We start from the raw sequence: 25,000 nt of genomic DNA on the forward strand, positions 1-25,000 counted from the left end.
CCGGTACGGTTCCGTGTCGTTTGCATCCACCATTTCACTCACCGTGACGTACGACCAACGGACGGCTTCTCTTTAACGGCTATGCGCTACGTGGTAACAACAACAAAAAAACAACGATCCTTTATGCTAAGGAGCCACTAGGTTCACCAGTAAGAGCATAGTCTAGCTAACATAGTATATCTAACTACACTGCACGCAGACAACGTAGTAATGGACCACGCCGAGGAGGCTGTCAAACGAGACTGCCCTAACCTAGAAACGGCGCCGGAGCAACGTACGGCAAGGCTCGCGTATGTGATCCTATAGTTGCTGTAGGGGAGCTAGGAGCCGTATGCTCATCAAAGCATATTTGGATTGTAAGTGAAATTCAAATCGGGATTTGTAAAAGGACAAGCGAGAGAGTCCTTTTAACAACTATACATTGTTACCAGAATATGTGTAAAATTAAGCCAAATTAATTTTACTTAAAAAACAAGTTAGATAAGCGCTTAAGTACTGTCCCATGCGAAAGAATCCATTGTTTTATATTGTTTGCGAAAATTTAATGCAAACTTATGATAACAAAAATAATTGAAATTTATAATTCGTTGAAATTTGCGCAGATTATGAAGAACTGTGTAAAAAAATTAGTTCACGCAGAGCCAACAAAATTATTTTGATCATAGAATGACTGTAATTAGATATACTTGATTTTAACTATTTTTTTAGCAAGAGAATTTGATATGTTATGTTATCTTGTTAAATAGATGGCTTGCAAAATATGCAAAAATTAAAAATGATTAAAAATTGTCTACGACACAACATGCCCCAGTGTTCCCTATATGCAATTTCTGTGACCCATATCACTCATACACTAACAGACCACCGGAAGTTGGATGACCTAACCTAGCCTTGTTTTCAGTGGTTGGATGAGTGAATGGTTTGTAATATCTAAACCAGCAGCATGCAAACCACAGAGCCACTAAGGCCGAGAAGTAACCACCAATATTTTTGAATGAAATATGTTCCCATGTTTTGTTGTATCAATCAAATGAATAACAGCAGCATAAAGCAAACACCGACACTTCCGTCACCAAAAAAAATTACGCATTGAATTAACATTGCTGTATGAAAACAATATAGATGTTAAGACGCTATCTTCTCGTTCAATTGAATCATACAAAATACACCTAGCGTCAATGTGTTTTTTTCATTTTCTTATCAATATTATCATCAAAATATTACCTGCAGAACAATTTAAGCACATATACACACTCACACGAACAACTTAAAACGCAATATGACAGCAATAACGTCAGACACGTCAGTACGAAATATTAATTTTAAAAATGTATTTACTATAGCAGATTCAACAGTTTTCTCATTTTTTTTGTTTTTCCAGACTTATTTCATTTTGAGCTAAAATGTAAGTTACATATATAGCTTCAATAATTTAACGATATCGTCTCGCGATCCATTTGCTCCCAGACGAGATCGAGTAAGATAGAAGAGAATTTGTTTATATAGCTGTTTCTTTTCAATCATCGGTACTAGTTTTCTACGAGAAATGTGAGCATCGGCATATAAAATTCGCCTGTGCTACACACAAGGACGAAAGCTGACACTCTTTGACACTTGCTTTCAGCATTCTGCTGCATGGGCCGTTTTGAGCTGTTGATTCAAAGGATTAAAATAAAATTACAAAATTTGAACTAGCCTACGGGTAAAAAAAAATTGTGTGGAATATGAATCACACAATGTAAAGTTGGGCTTATACAAACTCAATTACGGAGTTATCGTTACTTAATTATATCTATTAACTTTTTTCAGGAAATCTGATTTCTTCTTTTTATATGGTTTATTAACCGCTGTTAGATGAAGGCCTACTGTTTTTAAGGCTTTCTATGACTTGAAATTTTCACATAGTTGGATAGTCAGTCCTTCGTACGGGGAAGGCTCATTCAAAATGTGAACCCGAAGTGATTCGTGTGTTTTTTGCGCTCGTTAAAGCTTTCGGCAATCAAGCCCCGCCATTCACTATACCAGCAAATATTTAGTCACGTGGCAGATCAGTTACATCGCCACATTGGCAACATTCAAAATATTGATTGTTTGAAAAACCATAACTTTAAGTATGGTAATTAAATCAGTTTGTTTCTGCAAATTTGCTTTATCTGCTTTCTTAACTAATTAACACGTTGACTACTTTACTATCATTCTCATAGCCAGTGATTCTGGTTTCCTCGTTTCCACCATTGCCACCTTATGTGATTTGAAGCGTGAGATATCTAATAAAATTGTTTAAAAATTATAAAAGCCAATTTGCATTATGATGATGTATTATGCTGGGAAACCCACAAAAAAGCGTGGTAGTCAAAGTGTTAAACAGATGCTAAAATTGCTCAATGTATGTATTTGACTACAGAAAAAAAAATGAAACCAATCGTGGTCGAGAACCGTTGTCTGCCAACCCATAATCTAGTCCCTGACTGTGATATCTGTCAGAAAGAACCAGGAAATGGTTCACAAGCGGTATGCAATATCATCAAGATTCAAACTAAAAGGCCTCGCCAAATCAATCGGTACATTCATTTCACAAAAACACCGCACGAAACGAGAAACGGTGCCCGGCTATTTATTTGCAAATAAAGACGTCCGATTATTTAGACCCCAACTAGCTGTTTCTACTTCTCTTCCGTCCCGTTTTGGGCGAGCCGCTTTAGGCTATCCTCAAACTCGACCGGTTCAATTTTGCGCTTCGCGTCCTCATACCGCGGCGGTCCAATCAGCTCCACCACTTGGTCGTAGTTAAGCGTTTCCTTCTCTAAAAGCGCCTCGGCCAGCTTGTCCAGTTTGTCGGCGTTTTCGCGTAGGATATCCTCAGTGCGCTCGTACGCCTCGGCGATCATCTTGCGCGCCTCGAAGTCTATCAGGTTTCCTAAGCCCTTCGAGTACGGTTTACCCGCATAAGGACTCGCTTCGCTATCCTCAGCGAAGGCAATTGGACCCACAGTTCGGTTCATGCCGAAATATTTGATCTGAAATCGCACACACAAAGCCACATTATCAATAAAGCAGCGTCTAGCCACGTGGCTTCCGGGAGGACAACATCCTTACCTGCGCGTACGCCATCTTAGTCACTTTCTCAAGGTCATTCTGGGCACCGGTGGTGATACGGTTGAAGGTGAGATTCTCCGCCGCTCGGCCACCAAGCGCCATGCACATTTTATCGAACAGCTGCTCGCGTGTGTACAGCTTCTGTTCCTTGGGCGTGTATTGGGCGAACCCAAGGGCTAAGCTCGTGCGAGGAACGATCGTCACCTTCAACAGGACATCCGAATTGGGCAACATCCACCCAACAAGCGCATGACCAGACTCGTGGAACGCAATCACACGCCGTTCGGTAGGTGAAAGGGCATGCGAGCGTTTCTCCGTGCCACCAACCAACCGTTCTACAGCATACTCCAAGTTTCCAGTCCGTACCGATCGCTGATTAGTACGAGCGGCATGTAGGGCTGCTTCATTACACACATTCGCGATGTCAGCTCCGGAAAAACCGGGTGTTAACGTCGCCAATCGGCTCGAGTAAGTAGCGGGCGGTTGTTCAAGCGCAATTCCCGAAAGGTGCTTCTCGAAGATCTCCTTCCGTTCGGCTAGATTGGGTAGATCGATCAGGATATGCCGATCGAAGCGGCCCGGTCGTAGTAACGCCTTATCCAGGATGTCCGCTCGGTTAGTGCTGGCCAGCATTAATACGCCTTCCTTACTTGCCATGCCGTCCATCTCCACTAGCAGCTGGTTGAGCGTTTGTTCAGACTCGCCAGAGTTCATACCGCCCACTGCACTACCCGTACCTTCACGCTGCCGGCCGATCGCATCAATCTCATCCACGTAAATGATACAAGGAGAGCGTTTCTTTGCCTCTTTAAACAGATCCCGAACACGAGCCGCACCCAATCCACCAATCATCTCGATAAACTCGGACCCATTCATACTAAGGAACGGAACCTGCGCCTCGGTTGCGACTGCTTTTGCGAGCAGCGTTTTACCACATCCGGGAGGTCCCAGAAGTAACGCTCCTTTCGGCACTTTTGCTCCCAGCCGCTGGTAACGCTCGGGTGACTTTAGATAATCCACGAACTCCATCACCTCCTGCTTCGCCTCCTGCAACCCAGCCACGTCCCGGAACCACACACCACGGCCACCCTCGATGGGATCGACAAGCGTGAACTTGGCGCGTCCCATTTGCGTAAAGCTGTCCATCGAGATGGAACCACGCACGCGCATCCTGCTGAGCAGCGCAATGATTACACCTGTCGCAAATAGCGTGAACAGAATACGCCCGCTTACGTCTCCACTACGCTCAAACTGTACCGATACACCCTCAGTGACTCCCAGCCGTTGTTCGACGCTACGGAGCTTCTCTTCGAACTTATTTACGTCCGCCACCGCCATGTGGAAGATGCTTGATTGCACCCGGCGGCCCTTTATGATTGCGCCCTCGTGTAGGATAATCGTCACCATCTCCATGTCTGGGTGTACGACCACCTCCTTCACCTCGCCAACCGCCAACATGTGGTGTACGAACTCGTGCCAGCTGACATATCGTGTCGCCGATTCTGGCCGGTTCCGCGATGGCAGCACCATCGAGAGGAAGCCCACCAGCAGGTAGAGCGTGATCATCCAGATGAGGGTTTTCGTCACCACCGACATCATCTTCTCTTTGTCGTCTTCGTCATTCTTTTTGTTGCCCCGGTTTGGGTCACCGTCTCGGTCAGGTTGGGGCTTGTTTTGGCTGTGTCTCGGTCCAGACGAGCTGTGCAGTTGGCGCGTAAATATGTACCCCGGAATCGAACTGGAGTTGCACAGCATCCGCAACAAAGCCCGTTGTTCGGCCTGTAGTTGTCGTAGCTGGGTGCGAGTGCAGAAATTGGCTGCTGTAAACGATCGCCCGCTTGGTAAGGGTTGTTCTCGTTGGAGCTCATTTCGCAGGGTACTCTGATTTGCTGGGAACGCTGTAGAATGGCGCGCAATCGATAGTAACGGTTCCAGGCGGCGTGCGACTCGCTTAAGGACGGTGTGGTTGATAACCACTCGACACCGCTCTAAGCGATGCATGGTTCCTTTTGAATGACTTCCGTCGGCTTCCTGAAAAGAGCAAAAAAAACCCTTGAGAAACAACCTGCTCCAAGAGTAGCAAGTACGCAACGCAAACCTGAGGATATTTGGAGCTAAATGTTTACATAACACCGAGCGAATTTTGCTGTGATCGAAGCCACTCGAAGAGGCAGTGTAACATTACAGGAAATTTTCTCTATGGACAGGTGGTTTAAGGTGTCTTAAAACGTTCAATAATTCACTCCTGCAATTTCTCCCAACGTTCAACTGATGTATTTCACAACCTGAGATCGTTCAGCGAAAACACAAAATGCGTCACCGCGAATTGTTTCTAAAAGACATTCCACGTTTATGTATAAGGTTCGTTTGGAGCTGGTACTTATACTCGTATGTTGTTCGATATATTTACTACACGATAAAATATAATACAATTAAAGATACTTTCGGGAGTGCACGGCGATCCAATGTTTTTATTTAGTCGCTCTATGGCCCGCTTTTCTTATTCACAGACGAGAAACGTCACTGGCAGATGATGCCCAGCAGCAAAAATGACAACATTGTGCAGGATACTTTTCAGTTAACTCACATCCCCAATGTGTTTGATCGATCAAAAGGGCCTTTTGAATTGGAGTCTTATTAAAATGACGTTTTAGCAGAATAGAGTCATATGATTTAAAAAATAATTTATTAAACAATACTAAACGGGTTTGTCTACACAAACGAGCTGCTTAAACGTAAGCTTAAAACCGCGGCCAACGATGGATTCATCGGTTCGTACCGCTATAACAACTGGACCGGCACTGGTGTGCGTTACTGGCTTGTTGATGGTGAAATCCGCCACCAGACTGCCGTCGTTCAAACGCTCTCCGCACAATCGAACGAAATTGATCGCTATATAATCATTCGGGCAGCTGAACAATTCCACTCCGGCCTGGTTTGCCGGCACCAGACTGCTGCCATCTGCGAAATGCGCATAATTTGAAATTGAACCGGTTCGCCAGTCACCATCCGAAAAGCCTTCCTTACCTTCAGCGATATTCACAATTTGAAAAATGTTTTCCGCCCCCAACGCGTCTTCGTTAGTCAGCACGACATCGCAAAACTTGTTCTGCCTCCGGATGCAAATGGCATAGTTGAGATTGTTCTACATTAAAGGGAAAAAAACGTACGAAATGCGAATATAGAGTGCAGCCTCTGATGCTGGGATGTAAATACAAACCGATTTAAACGTCAGTACGTTGCGTTCCAAACGTCAAACCGAATCGGAGGGGAAAAATACACAAACAGAACGATAACAAAAACAAAAAATTCCACCCGATAAAGGCACCCTCAATCAGGACCCCTGTGAGAACGTAAGGCTACTGATCCTTGAGAGAAAATAGTGTAGGAAGCACAACGTGCACCGGTGGTGGAAATCCTCCACCCACCACGTGTACCGCGGTCCCAATAGGTCCCGATGTGAAGCGAAAGGGGCGTAGCAGTGCGAATTTGTGATATATTTCTTCACCCAATCCGGTGCGGCCCGAGATGATATCGAAAGTGCAGAAAATCCGCAGCACCTGAGCAACGCAGCCGAGCGAAACGGTAAGTGTAACGGGGAGCTGGCCGCGGGAACTCATCGGAACCGAAACGGATATGCGCTCCGGTAAATCACCCAACCAGCCCGCAACCGATCGCGGTTCGTCATGGCGGTGGACGAGGGGATGGGGTGGGAGAGGAGGCAAGGAGAAAGGGGTTTGGCCACGGTAAGAAGGGTGTCAACTCACGAAATAGCTGGCCTTACGGTTCGGCACCAGCATTGAGTGGCTGTCGTAGTTGAACGATTTCAGCACACCTGTCAAACCGTCGTGGAACTGCAGGCAACCGGTGGGGGCGCGGCGAGACGCGAGCTGCAACGGGAAACGGGTTGAGCGAAGGAAATCGATTGATTGAAGGTGCAGCTACACACCCCACCCGTCTACCTGCGTTATCCTGACGAGAAACGCCCTAGGTTGGTTCGTGCTAAAGGCGCCACTCAGGAACAACCGGTGGGAATACGCTCCATCGACGTCCAGATACACTGCGAATGGGAAGAAGACACATCAGCGAGCGAGCTTCCTTCGGTGGACGCATCTCACGCACTATGCTGGCCACTGTTGATGCCACACAGCACCGGATAAACACGGTGGTCATTCTGCACCGACACGATGAATTGGTCCACGACACAGCTGCCCACGTGTGGTGGCGCGAGCTCGAAGAAGACGAACTCCAGCAACACCTGCCGTACGGCACGGTGCAGCGTTAAGGTGAATCCACACGGCAGCGACCCAGTAGCCGGTGCCGGATAATGTGGACTATGGAAGTAGCTGACGTTCTGTTCTGTCCGACCATCGCACCCGAAGCGAACTGCGAAAAACAACCACCCCCGGGGAGGAAGAAGAAAAAGTGTTACACGTGATGTCCACCCACGTGCTGGAGAAGTTGTCCGGTTTGCTTACACACGCAACACACGCCGAATCCACCCGCACAGCTATCCATAGGCGTTCCTTGCAGCAGTCCGCATTCCTGCTCGTGATAACAGATACCATTCCAGCCGGGCTCTGGAATGCCTTCCTTCACCGGACCCACACGCCTCACCACACACGGCCCATTCACGAACGAGATGATGTTGAAGACACTCAACAACGGCGGATCGTACGGCAACCTTGGCGGGAACAGCTTCTTGCGCTCCCGTACCGGATGTTCCAGCGTACCGTTCCGTACGACCGTCCGGCGCGGATCGTACCGCAACCCGTAATGCGCCTTATAATCGAGATACCGCTGCGGCAACGGATCGACCGGAAAGGGCTGATGTAGGGTTCGGTTGAGCCCGGTTCCGCAGCGGACCTCCGGAACGGTGGAGGCCCCCACACCGGTTCCGTACTCGTGCAGGACGATCCAGACGACCCACAGGGCGGATGGCATTTTGGGATGGCGTCCCTACACCAGTTCCGTTCGGTCCTCACAGTGCGACTGCTAATGCCTTGGGTATCTGCGCACGCGTTCCGATCACTTTCACGTCCTTCGCGCAGGCGCCTGGTGGAACAAGGGGCGAAGGGGGGAGTGGGAGTGGGTGGATTATGCCGAGAAGTAGATCGAAACGGGTGTAGCAGGGACAGGTGTAATTAGTGGTTCGCACCGCTGCCGATTAGCGGTTAATTGGCCAAACCCGCGCACCCGCGTAACGGTACGTTACATGCGCGTTACATGTGTGTTACATGCGCGGCTTCGTTTGCCATGCAAATCAGGGACCTTCAGATGTGATCTCTAGGGACACATGAAGCAGCAACACTCCCCCTTCAGACAGTGAAGTCCTTTTTTTCCTTTCGGTAAACGTTAAAGCTTTATTGGTCAGTTTTTTGTTGTTGTTGCGTGTGTTTGGAAGCAGTTAGCGGTTCGGCTTTAGTTACATCGTAGCGCTCGTAAACTAACAAGGGCCTTCTGAATGGTCCTTTCGTCTTCTTCTTTCTCTTCTTTCGATCCCCTCCCCCACACAGATCACAACCTCACCGCAGCCCTCGGGAAGCCCTTTACTTGCTCGCTCGCTCGCTCTCTCGCGTTCCATTTCGCTGCCCTAGCTCTCGGAATGGGTTCGGAACATTCGACGCAGCTGCAAGCGGGTGGGGATACAGGCGGGGCTCTGCGCACAAGTAGCCTCCATCGTCACTCCACCACCACAACCACCACCGCCACCGGTTCCAGTCCAGCGGCAGGAACAACACGTTCCGGAACCGGCACTGGGAAGCTGCAGCGTGGTAATACGATTGCGGGCACGGGAACGACACCGGTCGGTGGGGGAGGTGCCCTGCTGGATGATGGATACTCCACCTCCTCCGCGACACCCTCGTCGGCGTACATCTGCGATTCCCGGCCCGTTTCACCCCCGATGAGCGTTTGTTCCGATTCCGATCTACCCTACATATCATACACCGACAAACCGATTGGTGGTAAGTAACCCCCCTCCCCCGCCCTCTCTTCCTATTGATCTTCACTCTCTAATACCCCCCCCCCCCCTCGGTTTCTCTCGATAGATTCCCCGAAGCTCCGCAACAAGCAGCAGGCCAAACAGGCAAAGGCACGCCCCAACAGTGCCATCCTGATGAAGCAGCAGCAGCAACAACACCATCAGTTGGAGGGACGAGGTGGAAGCCGGATGGGGGGAAGGGCCACCTCAGCGGGGAGCACAACCCACAGCATCGTAGTGGTGAAATCGGCAGCATCGCGCGACGTCGGTATCGAGAAGGACGACGACATCGTACGGCTGCAGGTACGCAGGGGCAGGCGGTGGGCGTGGGTTGGGTGCGGCCTTCAAACCCCCTCCCCCCCTCTCTCTCTCTCTCTCTCTCTCTCTCTCCTCCTTGCACACCCGGCTAGAGGTTGGGCAGGCCAACACCGACACGGGTTGTGGCCGAATCACGCACACTGAGCGGTTTCCGTGAGATCTCACTCTCATCAGCAGTCGCACAACCGTTGTGGAAGTTGATGCTTGATCGTAGATGCCGCTGGGAGTTGCGTTTGTGCTCGGGCACTTCCGGTTGCGACCGGTGGCCACTTGCGGATGAGCACACGCTCCGATCATCACCGTCCAGCTCGTCCACACCGCCACCGAATGTGTCGTCGTACCCATTTTCAGGCATGTGGTCCGATCCGGGTGTACCGCCGTATCCGTTTCCGGGTGTCCTGGTACGTGCCACCCGCGTCCTCGGCGTTCCCGCCGGTGGTGAGCAGTAGTCGTAGAACTCGATCTTCGACTGTAGCGTGCTGAGACGCTTGGCTCTGGCCGCCTCGCCCGTATCCTCTTCCGACTGCTGGCGCAGGAACTGCTCGATCCGGAAGCGCTCGTGCGCGCGTGTCCGTTCCAGCTCACCGAAGGACGAACCCACACCATCGTCCAGCCGGATGTGGGATTCCGCGTGCTTGGGCGTGCGTTCCCGCGGTTCCGGCGTTGAATGTTGGTTTAGCCGGGGCGGACTTTCGGTGCGGTTGAGCGGCTGGCGTTCGTTGATCGGTGAAACCGGTTCCGGGGCGTACTCGTCTGGCCAGTAGAAGTGCGTCTTCTGCCGATCAGGCCGTTCACCGGCCGCCCGATTGATCATACCCTCCGTCAGCCCGGAAAAGAACTTTTGCTGGGCCATCGTTTCGTTGTGCGCCCTCTTGCGGGAAACTGTCAAACTATACGCCACCCGCTTTTTTTCAAACACCTGATCGAGGACTACGCTGGCGTTTGTGGGTCCTTAGCCCAACGCAAACACTGGCTGGGCACTTGTCGGGTTGGGTTGGAAAAACCCTCCCACACACTCACACACACAGAGAAGGCTAACTAAACCGCCACACCAACAGTTCGGTCTGCAATTTCACTTTCATTCCGCTCTGTTTGCTCCGTGCTATGTAAGCACCGTGCTCTGGATCTACGGCTGGTTGATTAATCACGCGCGTGTCTGTGTGTGCGGCACTTTCTTCTTGTTTTTTTGTTTTACTCTCGTACACTACCGTTGTGGCGCGTGATTATCCTCCCGTGTGTGAGCCTCGGAACATCGATTTTTCCGACTGGTACGAGACGAGTTCCGTACCGTTCCACTGTGCGCACCTGAGTGAGCGAGCGCGCGCCCTCAACCAAGCTCCAAAGGTACCCTCGGTGTTGGTGTTATCCCCCCTTAACCCCTCTAACCCCCCCCCCCCGCCCTTTTGAATAGGCCACCCTCAAGAGGACTCGGTTGTGCACCTCGAGGCGATCTGGCATTTCGGGCATTTGGGAGAGTGCAAGCGAGAGAGAAAGAGAGAGAGAGAATGCCTTCAATTAGCCCCACTGGTTTCATTGGGGTAAGATAGATAGAGTGATCGTTGGAACGGGTTTTTTGTTTCGCTCTCTTTCATTCCCCCCTCTTCTTCCTCACAGCCTGGTTCTGGTCTGAGCGGCATGCATAATTAAACGGTTCTAAAGCCGGCTCACTAATGCGTTTAGATGGGGGAATCGAGGGGGGGGGGGGGAAGGTGGTGATCAAACTGGATCTGCCGCGCTCCGTACTCTTCCGCTTGGAGCCTTTTATTGGCCGTCATTTGTGTCCAATATATTCCCCGTCGTTAAATGTTTACAGTCCGGGTGTGTTTTTGTTTGTTTTTTTTTTCTTTGGTCAAAAAGCCCCCAAATGTCATTTTGGGGGGGGGGGGGTCAGTTGATAGCCTGATAATACAGCATCAGCCATGATGGCGCTTGAAGCTCGGGAGATCGTTCGATTCTTTAGAGCACATTCCAGATCCCAAAGCTTCCCCTGTCTCACTCTCGCTTTCATTCGAAAGCCCACTCCGATGGGCGAGCTTGGTTGCCTCATACCATGTGGGCCCTTCCCAAGTGTGTGTGTGTGTGTGTTGTGTCACGCGTGCCCCAAAGGGCTGCAATCCCACCCACGCAGCCATCTTGTCTATGCGCGCAACATCGGAGCGGTGTTGCAATCGACAGCTGCTCAGAACTACACCTATTTTCGGTCCTTCGGCGTGAGACACCTGAGGGACAAAGAGGCGGAGATGGTGAGGGGAGGTGGGGGTGAGGGGGACTCACCAAGCATGGCAACATTTCGACGCCTTCTCGCGGCAGCAGGCAACCTCGTTTCGGTCGAGATCGTGCATGCAAATGGCGACCTGCAGGTCTACTCCTCCTCCTACAACGTGTGTAAGCTGGTGGTGAGTGAGCAGAAGTAGTGGTAAGCCCACCTACACGTTTAGAGCCCGTCTCGCGACCCCTTGCCCATTTGCCTCCCTTTCTCCACGTCCCCGTTTTACGACAACTCCGGAAGCAGATGAAGAAGTCGTAGTCATCGAAATCGCAGCAGTATTTTTGGGGCGTCTATTTTAAGGTCACCCTGGTGCCAGATTTGACCATACGCTAGAGATGTTGGAACACCGCACAGGCCCCACATTTCGGCCCATACCGGGCGTGCCGTTTCTGCTCCACTTGGGTTCGGTTACTTTTGCCAACAAACAATAAACGTCGCATCTCCCTTTTTTGGGGAGTTGAAGCCAGCGCGCACGAGAGAAATGAGCGAATGGTTGGTGGGCCCCCCTCCCAGAACCGGTATGTGTTTCCGGAGTTGCTCACTCGCGGCGGGCGTCGGCAAATATGGCCGACTGGAGGGATTCGGTTTTTTGGGGGAGTTTTGTGAGGTTATATTGTGACAAAAGCCCTGACTCTGGTTGGAGAGCTAAACGGCATAAAAAAATCCCGACCACCGAACGTGGCCATATTTCGCGCCCCCAGTTCAGGTCGCCACACCACCCACGTCCACCCCCCCCCCCTTCCCCGCCCCCGTCTGCTATGGCTTCTTAATGGCGCACAACCTTGACACCCTCTCCCGGCGTTCTGGTCCTTCCTTTTCTTTCGCGTGTCTCGCTTTTCTTTCTCAACTACGCTGCTGGCAGGCGTGTACTTTGGCCACATCCCACGCCGTCGGCATGGCTATGGAGCGGTTCCGCGAGTGACGGAATTTGGTTCCGTGATTTTTCGGAGATCACCACTCCCCGGGGGCGATCTGCATATGGTCAGCTTGTTCCGTGCGATGATCGCGTTGAGTGGTCGTTTCAATGGCTCGGTGGAATTCCCTTAATTCATTTAATTTGCGCACGAGCATGATCGAATGATCGAGCCGCGGTTTTAACACCAATCGGGGTGATTACTGGTGGCGCCCTCTGTCGGAGCAAAAAGGTGCTTTCGTGTGGAAAGAACACGTGCGCCACGCAGCGCCCTCTATCGGGAGTGAAATTTCAAATGAATCGTTTTCAACTGGCAGTTGGGGCTTGTTTGTTGACCATGGCTTATTGCTTTTGTTTTATATCCTCATGTTCACAGAGCGTACCGATGTTTCTGCCGGTGATGCGAGGCACACTGACGTTACCAGCGAATCGCGATCCGGAAGTACTGGAGCGGCTCCAACCCACGCATCTCATCAACATGTGCAGCAGGCTTCAGTCGCATTTCAACACCTGCGCGCTGCACGTTTCATCCGAACAACAACAGATAACCAACCGGATTAAGGAGGTAAGCTAATCGTACCAAAAAAAATGCGCAGTTTACGATATCCTTTGTCCTTTACCAGGTGGATCAGGAAGTGTCGAGTGCTCTCGCTCAGCTCGTGCAGAAGCAGAAACTGTACACGTCGTACGCGGAGACGTTCTCGAAGGTGCGCCAGATTTCGCAGCAATTGACGCGCTGCAATGACATCCTTAACCAGAACATCGAGAGCATGGAGTACCTGAACAACCTGCTCAGCGTCGATGATCGGCTTGAACCGTTCGTGTGGAAAACCGAATAGATCCGTGGAGGATGTAGCCTGAGCACCAGGGAGCTTTTTTTTTTAGGGAAGATCTGGGAACCGACAACCTCGTGGAGGTGCTCGGCTTCCGCAACGGGGCCAAGATACGGTTCTAGTCGAGACGTGACCGAGTGCAATAGGGTGCCGTATTAGGATTCTAGTATTAGTAGCAAAACACTCCACTCCACAACGAGGGAGTACGCATGAACGCATTCGATCTAACATTGTAAACTTGTTATTGCTGTACCGCATAGAGCTATCGTAAAGGAAGAAATACACAACCTCTTACGTGCTAATAAAGGTGTCCGGTGTCTGTGTGTGCAAAGAGAAACCATTCCCTATCCCTCTCCTATGTGCGGATGGCCGGAGCGAAGAGCAGCGTACACAGGTAGTACAGTAGCAGCAGTGCTGCCAGCTGAAGGGCTCGCTTAAGCCAGAGCAATCGGCGAACCTTGGCCCGTGCCGGTTCCAAGCTCTCCAGATCGTCCTTCAACACGAACCGCCGGATACCGAGCATGTACGCCTCGATGTACGCCTCCCAATCGAGCCCGGTAACGTCACACCGGAAGTCCGCCGCCGCCCGGTCTCGCCTCACACGCCTCCCAAGCTGCCGCAGGTTGTCATTCCGGAATGTCCACTCGTGCATGGCAAAGAACTCGCCCGTATCGGCAGCTCGCTTTAATCGGCGTGCGAGCCGTGCCATTATGGGTTGTCCTCCACGCGCTCGCACAAGGACATCGAACAGGTACGCCGGAAGAAAGTGCAACACCATCTCGATGAGCTTATGCATCAGCCGGTTCGTGCGGAACCGGAAGCCAGGATACAGCAGCACGTGCTTGGTTGGGTTGCGAACCGCACAACGCTGCGTGATCCGACCGTACTCATGCCACTTGATGCCGTTCACCTGACCGGAAGTGCAGTTGTACACCCGCACCGGTGTCGTCCTGTGAAAGAGAATCGTTTAGGGTCGGTTTCCTTGGGGAGCTACCTTTGGAGGATACCTACGCGATGTGAGCGTTCTCCCAGGCGGCTGCAATGAGCGTATTGCAAACGATGTCCACCGGGATGACATCCATAGTGCAGCGTTCATCACACATAATGCTGCTGATGGTACCTCGCCCAATTTCCATCATGATACCTGTGACAGAGAGCAAACAGGGGTCCTTCAGAATGGTTTGATCCTTCTAGAATGGGAAGTGAGAGCTAACCTGTGATACCGTGGACGTTATCGATCCAACCTGGGTACGGTTCAGCGACAGCTCCCGTCACAATGGAAGGACGTACGATGCAGAGTGGTACTCGGTCGGCATACTGCGACACCAGCTGTTCCGTGATGGCCTTCGTCAGCGTGTAGGTGTTCGGGTGGCCTCCTTGCAGCTGAGACGCGATCGCACCGATCACCTCACCTGGCAACAGCTGCACACACTGGATGAACCGATCAGGTTCCATCGGTGGTTGATACACCACCTCATCTACCTCACGACGACACGCGTTGCTGTACGCCGTCGACACATGCACCACGCTCTGTTGCAGAGGAAGAGTGTTATTTTGAAGCCGTTTGACACATCCTTCAGGTTCCGGTTCTCGCTCACCTGCAGCCTGTTCATACCGGTGCACAGCTCGAGCAGCTGCTTCGTCCCGATCGTGTTGAGGATGGCAGCCTCAGCGAGTTCTTCATCAAAGCGAACCGTAGCTGCGACGTGGAAGACGACATGTACCCGCTCGATCAGCTCTAGCCGGTCTCGCTCGCTCAACCCAAGCAGTGGCAGCGAGATGTCACCTCCAACACACACCAGCTTCGCCAGTAGTTGCGGTGTTTTCGAGCGGATGCGCTCGAACACGGCATGCCGTACAAACTCCCGGTAACGTTGCTCACTCGTGAGGCCTCGCTTCGGTCGCAACAGGATGTACACGGTGTTGAGACCATCGCACGATCGGAGCAGCTTCTCGATCAACACCTTCCCAAGGAAGCCGGTCCCACCTGTCACCAACACACACTTGCCATCGTAAAACGGCACCAGCCCGTCCTCCAGGTCGGCACCCTCTACACCGGTGTTGTTGTTTTCATCCACTAGCGGGTCTTTAGCAGGTGTCTGCTCCAACGCCGCCATCTTGCTACACGAAGCTCGCCCGCGCTCGCAGGTCCGTTTCAACCCGTTTACGATCCCGAATCGAGTGACGAGTGCCTCTATTCGACCTTCGCAATGGGTGCACTATAGCATGACGGTGTGCGTGGATGAGCTGGTGGGAGAAAATGGACGGTACGAGGTTACAAACCCACCACTGCAATGGTGCGCATCTAATGGTTGATCCCAAAAAAAAACACCCCGATCCCAGTTTGCTAGTTAATGGCGTCCATTACGAAGTTGTCGAGGCCATCGTGGCCATCGCTTCCGGGTGTCACCGCAGGGTACGGGCAGAGAACTGGCTCGTAATGATCCGCTCCACCTCCATCCCCCCCTCCCCGAGTCACCACTCTAGGGTTCAACCCGAGTGGTGCGAGTTTTTCCTTTCCATCGGAATGCCCACCCATTTCCCAACCAGTTTCACCGGGTGCTTGATTATTTCTATCTGCTTTTCTCACTCTCGCTCTCACACACGAGGAGGTGGTGTGTGCGAATTTCTCCGCCATTTCGAGCCGGTCGTTGCGGGTGGGTACCGAGAGAAAAAGGGCTGTCGGAAGGGAAGTGTCCGCGGGGACGCGTCTAGCGATCTATTGGCCAGCCACCGTAAGGAGCTGTTACGAGGTCGCATCGGGGTATGTTGCGTAATGAGGCCACCTGGAACCGGTGGTACGGGTAGAATAGGCTTGCGGTGACTCCACTGGCCTGTTTATGCGAGGCATCCGTTGCGTAACCGGTTGTGACTGCTTGCAGCTCATGCAGAGTTCGGTAGGTTTCCCAGAACGACCACGTGTCTGGAGTTGCATCAGATTCCAGGAGTTTCTCAGACGGCCTGAGCTCTCAGAACAGTCCTACTGGTTTTTAATTTTAAACATCAACGTTAAGGACAGCCCTCTAGAAGCCCTTCACAATGGGTTCTAAGAATGGGACGTATGTTGCAATTTTATGGGATTTCCTACAACGTTTTGTTAACCCTCCCAAAGATGCTGCAGAAGTTTATCTGGACCTCTCAATATAAAAAAGGCCGAATTTAGAACATATTGAGAACTTTCTTAGAGGACCTTAGAGAACCTTTTTAGAGAACCTTTTGAGAGAACCATCTTAGAGAACCTTAGGGAACCATCTTAGAAAACCATCTTAGAGAACCTTCTTAGAGAACCTTATAGAACCTTCTTATTGAGAACTTCCCAGAGATCCCTCCCAGTTTCCATAAATTCCATCCCCACACTAACCCCCAATGATCACTTACGAGGATGAGTCCCGGTTGGTTTTGGTTCCCCAAATCTGGATCCTACCCTTGAACAGACCTAGCCTTGTTACAGATAGCTCTGGCAGGGTGTTGATCTCTCTGGCCCTTCGGTTGATCGATTTATGCTTGCGCTGGCGTCTCAGCAGACTTCTTGAGATGATGACCCAAGCTGCGAGCCACCAACCAAACAAGGCACTTCCACGAAACACACACACGTAAACCCACCCACACAAACACACACTGTTTCCCAGGGAATTTTGATTGAAGCGTTGAATTGCAGCTGGCCGGATCTGAAATGTCTCGATTTCACTGCAAACCGCGATCCTCCTTCGCCTGCACTCACGTCACACGGGTCACCGTGGTTCTGCTGCAGTAGTTGCTAAACACTAGCCTGCCGTGTTGGCTCCGGTGTGATCCGCTAATGGTGCGCTCCAAACAACGACTGACCGTTGTGGTTGGTTTGTGCGCCACAGCAAGCCATCGTTTTGCGACGTCGACCGGCACAGGATCGGTTACGCGTGCAGAACGATCATTGGGTTTTTACTGGAGGTTGTGGTGGTGATGGTGGTGGTACTGCTGGTAATCTCCTGTCCCTATCCCCGGCCGAGGTGGGATCTGTAGGGGTTTAAGAAAAGGCTTTCACGCACCTGATGTGCTGGAGGATCATTTTGGTTGCGCTTTTACGACTAGCGACGCTAGCGTTGTGCAAACAACCTCTCAATTGGTTGTTGGATTCGTTAGATACTATGTAGGTGAAGATAGTTATCGGATCTCAAACAGCTTTAATGAATTAGTCCCTTTTTAGTGACAGGAATGCCTCTAAGCAAAGACAATTCGCTAGTACAATAAAATATCAACAATACCACCTACCAGAAGTCACGCTAGAGAACATTCTGGCAAATTACGATCGGCTCAATTTGTGTAGCAAAACCTCCCACAGATCCATCAGAGATTGCAGCTGTTCCGAGGTAGTGGAGCTGAACGCCATCAACAACAGCTCTGCAACACCTCTATCTGCTAACGATTTAACTCGCATTTTGGGTCAAATCTCAAAGCGTGCAATATGAGAGGGATGAGCACACCCTTGCCGGTGTAAAGGCAGCATTCTGGAATAGGCGCAACCCTTCGATGCACCTTCATTCGGCTTTCTTTTCCCACCCATTCGGATAAAAAGCGCACTTCTCGCTTACACTCAACGCTCGATTTCAAATGGGCAGTTATTTCAATGGCTCAGAGGCAGTGGGAGAAATTTGTGTGGGAGGGGGAATGGGGGTGGGTTGGGGTGGGAGTAATTCCTGCAAATGCTTACTCACTGCTTGACCGCATCCACCCTTTCCTCTCCCTCCTCCCCGCAAGCGTGTGCGGCAAAAGGGTCGGCAAAGGGCACGAACATCTACTGCACCCTTTCACCAGCGAAAGGTCCACCTCCCTCCGATGGAGCCTTGCACGCGAAATACGGTGGCATGGCGCCCACCTCCCTTCCCTTCGCTTACCCCTCTCTACCTCCCCTCCCCCCTCGAAAACCCCTCCATATCCCATCGGTGGGTCATGAAGGGCTCCGAAATCGCAACGAAACACGAACACCGTCGGTGCATTTGTGCATTCGTTATTATTTTTTTAGTTTTACTTTTGCCCCCCCCCCCTCCCTCCACTCCCCTTTCATAAACCACCCATCGCGGGCATCCAGCGCACTATGCCGATTACGATTCATATCCCCCCGTCCCCCCGTCCCCACCCCGTGGCTTGCCCCATTTCCCCCAGCCCTTCTAATGTGGTTGTGGTGCAACGTTAGATTCGCGGTTTCTTTCCTTCTTCTGCCGCGCGTTCGCCTTCTTCTGCTTCTCTACTCTTGCATTTCTCCTGCAAACGGCTTAGATTGCGCAGGCTTGCCGTTATGCAGCTGCATTGTGGGGTTGCGCCCGAGAAACGGGTTGTGCCTGTGTTGGGGCTGGAAAATGGAACCGAAAGTGTGCACTCGAGGCGAACCCGTCTTTCAGCCCACCCTGCTTTCTTTCGCCCCCATCCACCAGGGGCTGCAGGGTGGGGAAAGGGGGAGGGGGGGGGGGTGTGTGGTGCATATGAGCATTCCAGCAAGCGTAACGCATCGGTTGCATCGACCGTTTCGCCCTCGCAACTGCTTGCCCACCTGCACTTACCCCTGGTTTTTGCTGTTTTCCAACACCTGCTTGGGCCAGGATAGGATCGTTTTCTTTCGCCTCTGCTTCTATGAACACCTGTGAGAGGTAAAACGAAGTCCTCCCACCGAGAGGGGGGGGGTCTGGGGAGCATACGAAGAAAAAGATGATTTTTGGTTTCATTTTCATTCACGCCCAGAGCGTGTTTTGTTTGCTTTTTCTCCATTTTGTTGCGATTCCTTAGCCTTTTTGAAGGGACGAATGGTATAGGGGTATGGGAGAGGTGTTGGATTCCTTCCCGTTCCGTTTGTCACGAGAACGTGTGCCGCAGATGGCCTACCTTTCGGGCGCACCATCCCCGATCCGTTCGGTTTATGCGCTCTGCTCGAACACTAACCCGTCGTCGGTTTCGTGGAGCTTTAGCGCTTGAATCCAGCTTGGTTGAACGTTGCGAAGAAGGAGTCGAGTGCCACACCGTTCTACCTCTCCGGCCAACTCCCGAAGGGCTTTAGCGGCACTGTGATCGAGGGCGACGAGCCGTTCACAGTCAAGAACGAGTGGAAGGGCGTCAGAGTGACGTGCTTCAGCTAAAACGAGAGTTCGAAGGCGATCAGCACCTGGGTAGAGAAGGCCCGGATTCGGTCTGATGCGTCGGTGAGCTAGTCCTGGTCCAGAAATAGTAGTGCGATCGGCTTGAGGTAACATCCAGTGCCGCAGTGGCTCAATGAGGCTAGTGGCCATCCCACAAAGTAGCCCTACCTCAACACCCCAAGTTAGACACACACCGAAGCACACCACCCATGATAGTAGATCAGCTCGAGTGGCAGGTAGACGAGTGAGGCGACGTACCAAAGCCAGATCGATCATAGGAGCAACGGCAGTCATCAACACTGCGGCCAAAGTTGCCCGAGGAATGAAGCGAAAGTGCGGTGTAAGAACACCGAGAGCTAGAAGAGTGAGTAGAGCAGAGTAGAGGCCGGCTAAAGGTGTTCGAACACCGCTCGCGTGGCTGACGGCTGATCTCGTGAAGGCTCCTGTCGTGGGCATTGCTCGAAAACACGATCCAAGTACATTACAAAGTCCAAGTGCGAACAACTCTTGTGTTGCGTCCACGACTCCATCGTTAGCTAGAGGAATGAGAGGTACATTTGAGATGGAGCGAAGATAGAGCAAGAGACGAGACCTTACCGAATGCCTTTGCGATCGCGACATTGGCTAAAACAGCAACCAGTGGCAGCAGAAGTAGACCACTTCCGAGTTCACGAATCACCTGTGGGAAAGGAACGGTTGTGTTGCCGACGATGATGTCCTGTGCAGGCCATTGGAAGCCGGGAATTCCTGGTTCTACACGACCTGATAGACGGAACGGACAGCCAGCCGGAGTCGCAGCTAAATGGCGTGCTAGCAACGCTGCCATTAGCACGATCAGGGCATTTCGACTTAGTGACACGTACCAGAGCAATCGGTGCAGACTACGATGGCGATTGGACGGTACTAACCGTGGCAGGTGTTGGAGAGCAACCAGCAGTACTATGCAGACGACCCCGAGTGTGGTATCACCGGGAGTGGACTCTGGAAGTTTTCGAAACACACTCCACAAGGTAGTGAAGAACCCACCACCACCTCCAGACAACCCCAACAGATTGCCAGCTTGTGCGGCGATGATTATCAGTGCGGTTGCAGACGTGAAGGCGGAAGTAACGGGAACTGAGATGAGACAAACGAGTCCACCAAGTCGGAAAGCACCCATCGCCAGCTCAACGATCCCAGAAGCAAACGCCAATGCCACCACGTACTGAGGAGGTCGTCCAGAGGTGTACTCGAGAGTTAAGAGTGACATCAGGCTGGTAGGACCGATAGACACCTCACGCACTGTACCGAAAAACACGTACACCAGCGAACCTGTCAGAGAAGGTGTTGCTAGATTGAGCTTGATGCAGTCGACGTCCCTACTCACCCATAAAGGCGGCATACAAACCGTACTGTGACGGCAATCCTGCAATTGTGGCGTACGCAATGCTCTGCGGGATCATCGTAAGTCCGAGGGTGATGCCCGCGATCAGGTCCGACAGGGCATCTTCAGCTTCATACCTCCGAATCCACGTGAGTATCGGCAATCTACGCGTTGGTGAACACCCATCAAGTACTCGTCTCCACAAGACCCTACCGTCAGAAGGTGTGTCGGTGGAAAACGTCAGACTCTCTGGGCGATGCGCTTTAGGTGGAGCTGGATCACTTCGCAACGCACGCAGTTCTTCCTCCTCTCCTGACATCGCAAAACAACGTAACCTTGCGATGCGAACCGAACCGGGTCTACCGTTCTACTACTACTCTACTCACGAGACCAACGACCGGGTCTCTGCTCCGAGATATCGCAACGACCGATGTTTGCGTTTTGCGGTACGGATCTGCGCAGCTTCTCTGAGTAGGGTGAGGGCACACGACCCACATACGAGGGCTCTTATCATCACTGATACGCGAGCGTTTATTCTATTTTATCAGATCCCGAGACGTCTGCCTTTCTCTGTTCTTCCCAATCGGCCGTCCCAATCGAGCCAGGGTCTTGCACACTCGCACTCGCAGGTGCTGAACTCGCTGTTTCCGGAGCTAGTTGGGGCCTTTACGGGGTGTCCGCTTGCGTCACGTTAGTTGTGCTCAATCAAAGACATCCGTACATGGACGTCCCCCGAATGGGTCGATCTTGTGACTTGTTTGTTCAGATGTCACTTTCGCGAGACAAATTTTCTTTTGGAAAGCCAACCAACAACAAAAACAAAACACACACACCTCAGCTTCAGTCGTACGTTGTACAGGTTACTTTAAGTTTATTCGTTTACTCAGTTTTGTCTCGCCATGCTTTCGGTCATTAATTGCAAGAAGGAAAATTAAGATGGTAAGAAAGGAAGAAAGATCAATTCCATCGGTCACATACGGGCGGCCCACGCGTCTACTCTACTACGTTAAGGGGTTCTCTATCTATTAACCTCTCTTTTCTCAGGAGCCCTACCTCTCAACTCAGCCCTACTCGTACTTCTGCATTGCTTTCCTCCCCCTCTCATAACTCTGCGTTATCTTTGGAGCTGGATCTATCAAGCTCCTCTAGGATCTTTTCCCTTGCATTACTTAGAAAGCAAGGTTAGAGCTCATCTACAAACTGGAAAAAGGCTCCCGGAAGAGAGAAGTAACCGCGCGTGTGTGTGAGAATGGAAACGAAATGCCTGTTTACGAGGGGGAGGGGACGAAAAAACGCAAAACACCAAAATGCTCGGTTACCGACGGGGATCACTTCAGTGGGGAACTTGTCTGATCAACCAGACTCGCCTGAAGAAGCAAAGAACAGGTACCCTTTCCCCCAGGACAACCTCGTGTTAGAGTGCCGAGATAGGATGGAAAACGGGTACGGGTGTGACGGGTGACGGGAATGAGAGCTAGCGGATCTTCTTGCTGATCTGCTCAATCAGTCCGTCAACCCGTTCGCTTTTGCCCTTGAAGTTCTTCGGGTGGGGTCCGATCATCTGCACGAACTGTGGCACATCCGGTGACACCTGATGGTGAGAAGATCCTATTAGTATGCCGTGAGGTGAACGACTACTTGCCACACTCACCTGCACAAATTTCGCCAGTGCCTTCATCGTACGGAAGAGGTGCTCCTCGGTCGGGGAGTTGTTGAAGAACTGCAGCAGTGCCATCGAAATCTCGACGGCGACATCATCAAACACGACCGTCTTCACTTCCTTGCAGGCGATGTTGTGCACGAGCGCAGTTCCAATGTCCTGCAATCGGGGGCAGGTTGCCAACAGACAGTGTACGGCCACCTTCGTCGTCGCACGGATGTTGGACGTTACCAGCCCATTGTAGTTCCACTCGGAGATGTACAGCAACCACTCGGAGGCGTTGTTGTTCTCGAACAGGTTGCACATCTGCAAGCAAAAAGGGCAGCCGAACCTGAGCTACCTGAGTGGGAGTTTAAAGAAAGCGACAGGCTTACGAATAGCGCGATAGATTGTTGCTCCTCTGGCGGGTGCCGGTCAATGTCCTGGGCAAAGTTCATCAGCACGTGTTCCTTACGGTCCTGGTGCAGCAGGAGTATGATGTCCTCCTTGAGTGCGGCGTTTGCAAGCGCCCTCAGCAGGTGTACGCGTACGTCTGTCGAAAAGCACTGCTGGTCGCGGAAAATGCGTCCTACGAACACGAGGAAGCAGTCACCGAACGTCCAGGCGCCCTCACCGAGCAACAGGTACTGGTGCAGTTGATCAACTGCTTCCTGCTCGTCCTCAGATAGCTTGCCATCAACGAAGTCTACCAGGCGCTCGAGTTCCAGCTTCGACTGTGTAAGATGAAAGTCCTGATTGGTCGCAGGAAGGGTTCTTACATCGACATCATGGAAGGAAGACACTTACATCAACCTCATTGAAGATGATGGGCGGCTCACGGTTCCGCTTGCGTTCCTCCTCAGCCAGCCGCTCAGCCTCCTCTTCCTCGAGGACTTTCTGTGAGGGTAGTAGCGGCTGAGGTGTTCCGTTTGTAGTACTTCCGTTGCTACTGGCGTGTGCGTCGGCTTCGGTGTCTGACATCGTGTCTGTCTCTAGGTCTGACTAGGCTGCAACGGAAGAGGGTTACGGTTGATCGTCTGATTGATTGGATTGATTTGATGGAGGCTGTGCTTGAACAGAGGACGCTGCAGTTTCTTTGTGAAATAAATTGAGCTCTTCTCACAGCTTTTTGGAGCTATAACGTCACTCAGAATAACACGTTCCATCCCAAATCACGCTGACGACTGACGATGTGCACTATTAGCACTACTACTACTACTACAAGCTACTCAGAGTGATGGCCTAACCCTCTTAAGAAGTACCCGAGCAAGAGAATCTTATACGTCAATTGTTTTGAAAGAGTGTTTCATTTCTGCCCACATGATGCATTCTCCGCCAAACGGTCGAAGGTGTTGATTTGGAATTTCCCAACCAAGCCACCCTTTCCCTGTTTGTGCTTGTATTGGTACCGTAACGCTGGCCGATTTCCACCATCGATCCAGACGGTTGGAGCTTCACCTGGGCGCGAACAGGGAAGACTATTTATAACCGGCCGTTCTTTGCTCAAACGACGGCGTACATTCCTGCCCGCCCTAATGCAACCTGCACACACCCCATCGCCCTTCCCTGGCCCTACACTGCCTCGCCCACGTGCTGCAAAAGGGCACTTGCTAAAGCGCAGTTCGCTTCCGCAATTCTTTGCACGCGGCTCGCCGCCATAATAGTTCACACTCACATTTGCTCACTCACTCACTAGCGCATTCCCTTCGAGCCGTTCACACGGATTGCATGGGTTGCAGGAATGATGTACGAGCCTTAGAGCACACTAGACCCACCGTGCCGCCATCCTGAAGGTGTTGGTGTAGCTCCTTGTCGATGTAGTCGCCCGTGAGATGAGTCGCCGGCTCACGCGGCTCATCTCACACGCTCACGGCATTCGTCACACTCGCATTTTGTCGGCCCATATACTAATCGCACTCTTAGGTCTCTCTATTTATAGGGGGCTTTGCGGAAAATGTCCACCAACCTTCTTCACCTCCTGGTTTAGGCGTTATTGCCTACTCACGGCCACATACACGCACGCACGCGCACCCACACCGCGAATGTCGCATCGTTCTAACCTCACAAAACCCGGTTGATTGCGTGTCACGTTGGCGTGTGGCCTTCTTTGGGCGGGTGTGTCAGGACGAAACGCCTTTCACCGCCTTCACCGGCTGGTTAGTACACCGTCTCGATAGTACACCTTTTTGCGGTGTTACGATCACCTGAGATACGCCCACGTCCCTTTGCTGTGGACGTTGGTTGAGGTTTTCTATCACCAAAAGCACCCAAACTAACCTCAACTCGATGTGAGTCACCTCTGGTGGCGACGTCCTGACTCACCTGTCTTTGCGGGAAGATGTCGACCACCCGGTTGGGCGGGATGGGAGGATGCAAGAGTGAGTGAGACAGCTCAGGCAGCAAGAGAGCGAGAGACAGAGAGAGAGAGCAACCGGGATCTGCCAGGAACTGTCGAAGAATTGCTACAGCACGATCCAACCAG

At 51.7% G+C, this 25,000-nt stretch overlaps 7 protein-coding genes across 8 annotated transcripts; 1 reads left to right on the forward strand and 6 right to left on the reverse strand.

Annotated features, from left to right (window-relative positions):
- Positions 1-2,610: 2,610 nt before the first annotated feature.
- LOC128728681 (paraplegin) lies at positions 2,611-5,294 on the reverse strand. The gene is made up of 3 exons (XM_053822317.1): positions 5,195-5,294; positions 3,097-5,127; positions 2,611-3,017 (listed from the first exon to the last, which is right to left on the reverse strand). The coding sequence occupies exons 2-3, from the start codon at positions 5,095-5,097 to the stop codon at positions 2,664-2,666; spliced, it is 2,355 nt and encodes a 784-aa protein (XP_053678292.1). The 5' UTR covers positions 5,098-5,127; positions 5,195-5,294; the 3' UTR covers positions 2,611-2,663.
- A 500-nt stretch (positions 5,295-5,794) lies between these two features.
- On the reverse strand, positions 5,795-8,040 carry LOC128728506 (uncharacterized). The gene is made up of 6 exons (XM_053822132.1): positions 7,575-8,040; positions 7,219-7,482; positions 7,059-7,156; positions 6,864-6,986; positions 6,124-6,241; positions 5,795-6,057 (listed from the first exon to the last, which is right to left on the reverse strand). Exons 1-6 carry the CDS (start codon positions 8,038-8,040, stop codon positions 5,795-5,797), a joined length of 1,332 nt encoding a protein of 443 aa, XP_053678107.1.
- Positions 8,041-8,654: 614 nt separating this feature from the next.
- On the forward strand, positions 8,655-13,690 carry LOC128728690 (BLOC-1-related complex subunit 5). The gene is made up of 4 exons (XM_053822325.1): positions 8,655-9,062; positions 9,147-9,382; positions 12,956-13,144; positions 13,203-13,690. The coding sequence occupies exons 1-4, from the start codon at positions 8,702-8,704 to the stop codon at positions 13,416-13,418; spliced, it is 1,002 nt and encodes a 333-aa protein (XP_053678300.1). The 5' UTR covers positions 8,655-8,701; the 3' UTR covers positions 13,419-13,690.
- Positions 9,486-10,250, reverse strand: LOC128728691 (uncharacterized). The gene has a single exon (XM_053822326.1). It carries the CDS (start codon positions 10,248-10,250, stop codon positions 9,486-9,488), a length of 765 nt encoding a protein of 254 aa, XP_053678301.1.
- A 77-nt stretch (positions 13,691-13,767) lies between the features above and the next one.
- LOC128728509 (putative fatty acyl-CoA reductase CG5065) lies at positions 13,768-15,529 on the reverse strand. The gene is made up of 4 exons (XM_053822136.1): positions 15,011-15,529; positions 14,627-14,942; positions 14,424-14,556; positions 13,768-14,362 (listed from the first exon to the last, which is right to left on the reverse strand). The coding sequence occupies exons 1-4, from the start codon at positions 15,527-15,529 to the stop codon at positions 13,768-13,770; spliced, it is 1,563 nt and encodes a 520-aa protein (XP_053678111.1).
- A 3,768-nt stretch (positions 15,530-19,297) lies between these two features.
- On the reverse strand, positions 19,298-21,198 carry LOC128728511 (sodium-independent sulfate anion transporter-like). Its single transcript, XM_053822138.1, has 3 exons — positions 20,883-21,198; positions 20,114-20,827; positions 19,298-20,052 (listed from the first exon to the last, which is right to left on the reverse strand). The coding sequence occupies exons 1-3, from the start codon at positions 21,196-21,198 to the stop codon at positions 19,298-19,300; spliced, it is 1,785 nt and encodes a 594-aa protein (XP_053678113.1).
- Positions 21,199-21,731: 533 nt separating this feature from the next.
- Positions 21,732-25,000, reverse strand: LOC128728273 (uncharacterized). 2 transcript variants are annotated; one of them, XM_053821892.1, is made up of 5 exons: positions 24,841-25,000; positions 23,326-23,525; positions 22,914-23,252; positions 22,531-22,845; positions 21,732-22,470 (listed from the first exon to the last, which is right to left on the reverse strand). In XM_053821892.1, the coding sequence occupies exons 2-5, from the start codon at positions 23,497-23,499 to the stop codon at positions 22,354-22,356; spliced, it is 945 nt and encodes a 314-aa protein (XP_053677867.1). In that variant the 5' UTR covers positions 23,500-23,525; positions 24,841-25,000; the 3' UTR covers positions 21,732-22,353. The 2 variants fall into 2 exon arrangements, with proteins under 2 accessions (XP_053677867.1, XP_053677868.1); XM_053821893.1 differs by lacking the exon at positions 24,841-25,000 and adding an exon at positions 24,796-24,811.

Source organism: Anopheles nili, chromosome X, assembly GCF_943737925.1.
Source record: "Anopheles nili chromosome X, idAnoNiliSN_F5_01, whole genome shotgun sequence".
Taxonomy (NCBI): Eukaryota; Metazoa; Arthropoda; class Insecta; order Diptera; family Culicidae; genus Anopheles; species Anopheles nili.